The sequence below is a fragment of the Carassius gibelio genome, chromosome A14 (genome assembly GCF_023724105.1).
Source record: "Carassius gibelio isolate Cgi1373 ecotype wild population from Czech Republic chromosome A14, carGib1.2-hapl.c, whole genome shotgun sequence".
NCBI classification, from domain to species: Eukaryota; Metazoa; Chordata; class Actinopteri; order Cypriniformes; family Cyprinidae; genus Carassius; species Carassius gibelio.
In genome coordinates this window covers 21,440,737-21,449,336 of record NC_068384.1, presented here as the reverse complement: position 1 = coordinate 21,449,336, position 8,600 = coordinate 21,440,737, and the positions used below count along the sequence as shown (strand labels likewise).

General features: G+C 34.0%; 1 protein-coding gene across 2 annotated transcripts in view; it reads right to left on the bottom strand.

Moving 5' to 3' along the window:
* Positions 1–6,855: 6,855 nt before the first annotated feature.
* Positions 6,856–8,600, bottom strand: part of LOC128026840 (SLIT and NTRK-like protein 4) — a 5,085-nt gene continuing 3,340 nt past the window's right edge. Inside the window, exon 2 of one of the 2 annotated variants that reach the window (XM_052614075.1) lies at positions 6,856–8,600. This exon is cut by the window's right edge and continues 2,611 nt beyond it. Coding sequence is in view for 1 of the 2 variants with exons in the window: in XM_052614076.1 (XP_052470036.1) it covers positions 8,367–8,375 (9 nt within the window). In the remaining variant the exon portion in view is untranslated. The other variant, XM_052614076.1, reaches the window with a different exon arrangement.

Here is an 8,600-nt window from a genome sequence, read left to right as displayed (position 1 = left end):
TTACACCGAATTCAGCAATAACCCATCTTAACTCATCAAAGACGTGCACTGACACTGCTGCTGAAAAATTGAGAAGCTTCAAGAATCATTTTGGAATCTGTTGATTCACATGAATATAAGTCTGAATGAATCGCAAAGTGCCTTATGATTCCCACCTCTAGTGTCCACATTTTCAACAAGCTATCTAACATTTCTGCTAAGCACAAATTTAAAACGATGGCTTGAAATACAAGTAAAGGCCATTATTACAACTACATTGAATGCACCAGCGCAAGCTCGGTAAGGGAGGGGTAGAAACGGAAAAAGGGCTCATTTATTTAAAGGAGTTGCCATGGGGAATGACATCCATGATTAATGTGGGGGTTGATTATGCAACCAATTGACTATAATTCACACCCACAGAAACATAGGCCAGTCAGCTGCCAGGAGGGCTGAGGGCATTAATACAAATATTTTGCACAAAGTACAGAATAAGAGATAATTTTTTTTTTTTTTTATGTGTTTTTGACGTTCATTTTCACAACAATGGCATTTTGTAGGTCTGAAAACACAAACTTTTGAAAATGTGTTTCAACATGCACATTTTTTTAACACCATACCATTATTCTCTCTTTGTAAACTACAAAAACATGATTTTTAGTACATGGTTCCTGCAGAATCAATGTTCCACATTAACATTGTTTTTGTACAGTTTAGACTTTTTGACAAATAGGCATCTTTTAATAACGATGAAATGGCATGCTCTTGACATGTTTCATGAGATTCACCATTAGCTGTCATTTGTATAGTACCCTTTCTGGGCTTTTCTATTATTATTTTCTGTGATGGACCGAGAAGATACGAGCCTGCAATCCCAAGGCTCTCACATTTATCAGATGTGAGCTTCAGGGTCTCCACAGAGAAAAAGCATAGTGAGTGAGTCTGGCTGTAAGTCAAAGAGACTGAGAATGTCATGGATAAACATGCTTTCAACTCTCTCTCTCTCTCTCTCTCTCTCTCTCTCTCTCTCTCTCTCTCTCTCTCTCTCTCTCTCTTTTATTTCTATCTATCTGATTTATTTACATAATGTCAAAATACAAAATTCAGCGGTTCTCCAAAGACTGGAGTGTGCACAGAAAAAAAAAAAAAAAAAAGTGAAAATGTGCGGTTGTGAAAATTGTATCTCTTTATGATGAAAGCATGGAAGAAGGAAAATAATTAATAGATACATGAATGAATTAACAAATGAATGAAAAAAAAAAAAAATCACTTTTAAACATTTTAAATGCAATTTATTCCTGTTAAGGCAAATCTGGATTTTCTGAATCATTAGTAGTAGTAGTAGTAGTAATATTAAATAATTTCCTATTACCAATGTTAAGAACATGTGCCACTTAATTCTTTTTTGAGAACAGTATTACACCACCACTTAAAAGTTTGGAGTATTTATTTACTTTTTATTATTTATTTATTCATTTTTTTTAGGTTTTTAAAATATGTTAAATTATTATTATTTTAAATAAATTCTCTCTTTCTAACTATCTATTCACACACACAGTTTTCACAAAAATATGAAGCAGTTTTCAACTGCTGAAACTTTTTTTTGAGCAGTCATAATAATGAACGTTTCTTGTGCATTTACAGTACATGGAAAGAAGGTGATCTTGAAACTTCAACAAACAACCATTTCCACATTTAGAATTACACAGACAATTTCAGATCGATATGACGGACAGCTTATTAGGATTAATGTGCCTTTAAAACAAATTCATCTTTCATTAATCAAATACAGGCATCAGCATGAGATGTTCTTCTTAATATCAGGAGACAACTTCTTGCTTTTTTTTTTGTTTTTTTTGCGCTCCATTCACAGGAAGTTTGTGAGGATTATCTACATATATTAAATGAGCTGCATTCATGGGATGTATATTTGTGAATAATACATGGAGTTGCAAAGACAGCATCACCAAGTGATATCAAGAGACTGTTGGACTGCTAGTAAGACAAGCTATGTGCAGTTAACACATGCAGATACAGTATAAAGCTGACAGTATCTGTTCTTAAAAGTAAAAGCAGTGATTGAATGGATAATTTTAAACAGAACATGTAAATGTTTAACAGCTGTCTTGATTGTATCAATGGTTTGGTTCCAACTGTGCAATTAATTGTGTGAATGGAATACTGCATTAAATGTTTAAATACAAAAATAAATGAACCTTAAACTCTGGTTACTCTGCCGAAAGGCATTATCTAATATTCATGACCACAGAAAAGACTCAACATTAATATAAAATTGTTCTAGATTTAGGGTGCAATTAAAACCTTCAAGTCATTATAAATAATATGAATCTTGACAATAAAAAACAAGCATGTCCGAGCAACAATGTGACCGTATTAGTTTTAGCAGAGGTTCCCAACTCTTGCCTTTGAGGTTGACTTTCCTGCAGAGTTCAGCTCCAACCCTAATCAAACACACATAAACAAGCTAACCAAGGATTTATGAAATATAATTTTACACGCAGGTGAGTTTGATCAAGGTTGGAGCTTAACCTTGCAGGAAAGCTGAGAATGCCTGAAGTATATACTGTAACATACCTTTTGACGTACAAATGAATGAATTGCATGCAAATACAATATAGCGAACACGTGGGTGGCATCTGCAAACAAATTATGAAAGATTTTCCTCAAGTTCAAATAGGTTTGAGAGTAACCACATTTAATTTATTGTTTTATCATGTAAAATCTAACGATTATCTCACATTTGCTTTTGTTAACACTTTCGGTTAGGTTTAGTGCCCTTTATCAACACTCACCAGACATTTCATTTCCAAACTGCCACAATATGCACTACAACCAATATAATAAAATATTGTCGGCTACTTGTTCACCTGTTTCCGATAAAACTGAACATGCAATCACTGGACACTGGTGACTAACGCTGCTGTATCACATGCAACTCAATTAAAATTAAATTTATGCATTTAAAAGACACTTTTATCCAAAGCGACTTACAGTGCATTCAGACTATCAATTTTTACCTATCATGGATTCCCAGGGAATCGAACCCCCAACCTTGTGCTTGATAACGCAATGCTCTACCAATTGAGCTACAGGAATACTACAACTTGCATCTATACTTACTAGAGTGGACATTTCTATAATGCCAAAAACGAGGACACTTTGGAAACTGAACCAACACTTTTCAATAAGGACATAAATTAATTTTAATTTAATTTTCATCTAAAAGTGATATTTACAACCCTTATAACCAGCTCAGTGATGCCATGAATGAATTTACACTGCAGTTGCAATTGCATCAACAATGTTATAAGATCAATGCCTTAAATATAACATATATTAAAGTAAATGAGACTTTAAATATGAAACTAAATCAGTAAAATATACTTACCAGTAAGTTATTAGGTAAATGACTGATTTAGTGTTTCAACTGATTAGTTCAAACAGCGGATTCAAAAATGAAGCAGGTGATCTGCTGATAGTATTCCTATTATCTTTTGTCATAAAAAAAAAAAAAAAAAAAAAGAGTAGTATACAAGTATGCAGTTTTGAATTTAGACACTGTCTTTCTGAATGGCTTATGGAATCATTGACTCATTTGAATCGTCCAAAAACACTCAATAATTCAAAACACAACTGTAGATCGGAGACAGCAAAACAGTCCACACTGACAATATTGTGTCTAAAATCCATGTCAATAAATATTAACTTGAACATAAAATTACCATTTATTTAAGTGTGTGTATTTATTAATTTATTTATACACCATTGAATAAAATAGTAATCTTAAAAGGAGGACAAATGAGCATCTGGCTCAAGCCTGCACTAGTAAACAGACATGGTATTTCAGAACCCTAAAACTGGACGGGCGGCCACCCTAAACACATCCTCACACTTTAGGTTGTATTTAGATTTCAGCAAGAATAGCTGCCAGACTCTGTTAAACTTCTCACATTGCCAAGATGGAAGTGTTTCCTTCGCCTGTAAATTGTTAATGTGAGGCTGACTATACAACCTTGTGAACAAATGGACAAATAGAAACCAGGAGACATTCTGGCTTTGTTGCATCGATGTAGAGCAGAATGACATGCTCTGGGAGTCTGGGACACCTGAGCTTCCAGTGTGTCTCTATTTCTTTGTCTTATTCATTTCCATCCAACTGAAGTGTGAGGATGAATTTGTAATCCATGATCAGGTAATTCTCCTTCCATTGGGAAATCACTGAAAGAGTATACAAAACCAAAACAGCACAATTACATTCTTTACACATGTAGGCGGAAAACAAATTGGAATCTGACAGTGAAAGAGACATATTGAGAATGATCGGTAAACACATTTACAGGCTAAATAATAGGCCGTCAACATTTTAACAAAGAAGGTCAAATGTTGCTAGAAATAGGCTAATAAACCATGTTTAGGTGCACACTTCAGGTCGGACAACTTATAAAACATTTTAATTTATAAATTATGCATTTTTCTTTTCTTTTTTTAATACAAAAATTCTTTATTGCAAAGAAAAGAAAGAAAAAAAAACTTTTTTTGAATAAATAGCTCAGGAAGTGATGATGACATAGATATCATGTTTGGCTACGTAGGCTATTGTATATTATTAGCATTTTTTTTTTTATTGGCAGAAAAAAAAAACAGTATTTCAAATGCAGAATGATTTATTATAATTCATTGAAAGGTTATTATTTTATTTGTATTTATTTTTCAACACTACCAATAAGAACAGGGACTTTTTTTTTAATTTAATTTATTTTTTAGATAATTAATATCTGTAAAAAAAAAAAAAAAGGAAAAAAAAAAGAAGTTGGCTTACAGTATTGTTGCTTCCTCTCTTTTCTCCCTGATGCAAGACTTCGTTGAACAGTACAGTAAAACACACACACACACACACACACACACGCAAACACAGTTGTGCCCTTGCTCTGAAACACCTTCTTCGATTCACGTGAAACATCGCTGTTGTGCTACTGTCATGCTTTATGTCACATTTTAAAGAGAGAAGTAAAGCATTTTTGTATCATCCCTGATGTTACTGTCACCCCAACTTTTTGAATAAACCTGTCACCAAGAACAGGCGGCAGTGATTTGTTTACTTCCTTCAAATCAAATTGAAAAAGGATGCCAAGCCAAAACTACAAAACAGGCCGTTTTTCCGCAGCTGTCCTCTACATCTCAGAAAACGGCTGCCACTGCTTCTGCCCCCCGAAGACTGTATGCTGCACCAGTTAGTTTCAGACCATAAAAGCAGCTGCATTTTCCACTTTAACTACAAGTTTCAAGGGTTCAATATGTCCAAATTGCCAGAGAAATGGCGCATCAGGTCCTCTGAGCTTATCGTTTGTGCCTGTAATGAAAAAGGACTACATCTGAACATTCAGTATTGCCTCCGGCATTGTGCATGTTACTGCAGCTAAACACTTCTGCGTCAAATAGAGCAGAAACAGGTGATGAGGAAAGAGAGGGACGATGCCGTTCGCACAAACTGTTTAATACAGAAGCGCTTGTGTTCAGCCACGGACCAATGACTTTCCTCCCTGGCTCATTTAATGCATCTATATCCAACAATGTCAAAAGCGTGGTTGTCAAGGAAACATTATCGAGCATGAGTCACAAATTCAGAGTTGTGCCGGCCCCCAATACAATCATTAATTAGTGCACTAGGAAGTCTCAGTTACATGGAAACAACACACAAAAAAAAGTTTAGCAACTGGCTTAAGCTTGGTCTTTCTAAAGAGAGCTTTACTGTACACCATCCACCTTTAAATACCAATGTGTGCTTACAGTTTTAGACTTAAAACTGGATTAAAAATACTACCATAGATGTATAATATTTTCCTTTAAGACACAGCATTCTCAATGAATGAACATGGACACCCACACACACACACACACACACACACACACATCTCAGCAGAACAAGATAATGTCTTCAAAACAAAACCAACTTAATGGTTGTGGGAGTGGTGGTGGGGTTACTTAAAACTTAACATTCAAGGAACTGCAGCAATTCAGCAATCTTGGTTTCTTTATCTGCAAAAGTATGATAAATACAATACTTAAACAGAGGAGATCTGGGGCAAATATAATGCTTTTTGATATTCAGAAGACCAAAGGTACTTTAATGTTCACTGTATCGTGTAGAGACTCATTCTTTCAGTTCAGCTATAAACATGGTTGCTATGAAAACATGAGCTGGCATCAGCTGCAATTTCTGAAGTCATTAATATCTTTAGTGTCTAACATAATTTGAATATAACAAATGTCACAAACCACACATCACGATAAAATGCAGAGTAGTAGCACCTGCCATTCATATGTCATTCAAATTTAAACTAGTAACCTAAGATAAAATATACATACCAGTTGAAATTAAGTTTAAAGACATCAACATTTTAAATGGCTTCAAATCACTTCAAATCACAAAAAAAAAAAAAAAACATTTCTTTTTTTTCTTATACGTGTCAATTGCCCCAAATTGTCCCCTTTCACAAAGATTAAAACCTTGAATAAAAGTAAAAAAAAAAAAATAGATAAATAAATAACTAAATAAAAAAGTTCCTGAATGTGCTGCTCAAATACTAAATATAAACATGTCAGTGCATAGAGTATCCAAAATAGAATTAGTTACAATGAAAAAAAAAAAAAAAAAAAAATTTGGACAATTGGTGGTTTCTGCATAAACCTTTGCACATGTTGGCCTAATGCACGCCAAAATGCTATTTTAGACATGCAGTGCATCAAACATGATGTTTCGGGTTCAGTGTTTTAGATGAAGTACATACGAGAAGGACTGTCAAGAGCCTCTCAGAAGCACAATCCTGCTATTATTATTATTAATTCTTCCCACATTTCTCTCTCACACACACGACATTTATTAGAGAAGTTAAGACCTTTGGAAACCTGAACCATATACCAGAGACCAAGCGTGAGGGTTTAGCTGCTTCAGTAAAATAAAAATACAAATCTTAATTTACCAAATTGTCTGTAAGAGCATTCAGGGCATTTTATTTGTAAAGCAACTTTAACAATCAAAAAAACATGATAATACTTCTGTAAACAGAAACAGAAACAGAAAAAAGGGATACAAAAAGCATAAAGAAAGAAAAGACAGAGCAAATTACATTGTATTTGAATACCTTGACCTCAACAGGATTGCACAATGAAGTTAACCAATATACAGATTCCTCATTTTATTTATTTTATCTCTCATGGTACATTCTACTTTAAACAATCATTAATTTAATATTTAAATAAAGACTGAATGAAATTAAGCCTTTTCTTAAAAAAAAAGAAAAAGAAAAAAATCTCTCTCTTTTATTAATTTGAACAGAAAACAAAGATTTCAAGCTAACATGATTGAGCATAATAATATTGCACATGAAAAGTGATATGATTTAAATCTGCAGCCTTTTCATATGGTGAGTTAATCTCACAGTTGTGTCAATAAGACACAGTCCTCTCCACATGTATAAATTACGCTCAATTCGTACTTTATTCCCACAATGCGTTTGCTCTGTCCAGAATCATATCACGTTAATGCACACTTATTTGGTTGCATATTGTTAATAAGAAACCTTTTACTAGTTGCTCTGGGATATAAGAATAAGCAAACTGTTAGATGTGATATGCTAGGAGGCCTCAGATCGTGCAACGTGACAGTGAAAATGACATCACCGTCATCTGTATGCCTCCGTCAGTCAGCAACCAGCAGAATTCAGAATGTATTCAGAAGATAATTTTAGATTCAGAGCTCAAACTAAAAGCCTGTATCACTTATAGCATTCAAAATGTCCCTTGAAATTGTTAAATAGTACCAATAGTCTTTAAATAATTCTGCATAGAAAAATAAATTAAATATGAAGTCAAACTACAAATTGACAGGTGACAGTGGTCGTCAATGTTTTTGCATGTTTTTTTTTTTTTATGTTTCTAGAATCCACTGTTTTTCTTGATGAGCCTGTTGAATTAAATTGTCGACTGTTGTAATTTACACAACTGCCCCACAAATACAAATAATGTTGATTTACAAAATAAATCCATATACGCTTACATGGCAAGCAGCTGTTTAGTTTCTCTTTGAGTTTGTGAATGTCCTGTCATGTGCCTTAACCAAACACTTCAAGGAGAATCACATTTCAGTAGAACAATATCGAATGGCTCTTTACAGGTAATTGGAATAATCCAAAATGTCCAGATGTTGGCCGTCAGTGCCTTCACATATAATCAAATCCAAGAGATTCAAGTCCCCAAAAGTGGCAAAATATAATCCAAGAGAGGGGAGTCTGGGGCATTCCACCACTTTCAAGCATTTGCCAACTTCCATTTCTTCCACTCCATTAGATTTTGTCATCCCAAGATGCCTAAAAATACTTCCAACCAAACACAATGAAGAAGGGTCAATATGAAGTACACTCAACACAGTTTCATGACCCAATTTGGTAAAAACTAAGTTCAGTGGAATTTGATGGAATTCTTAATCAAAAGCAGCAAACTAAAACTATTTTTTTTTTTATGGATACTGACTAGTGTGACGTTTTATGTAATTTTAACACACCCAACAATTCTAAGGGAGTTACGTTTTGTGTAATGAAATG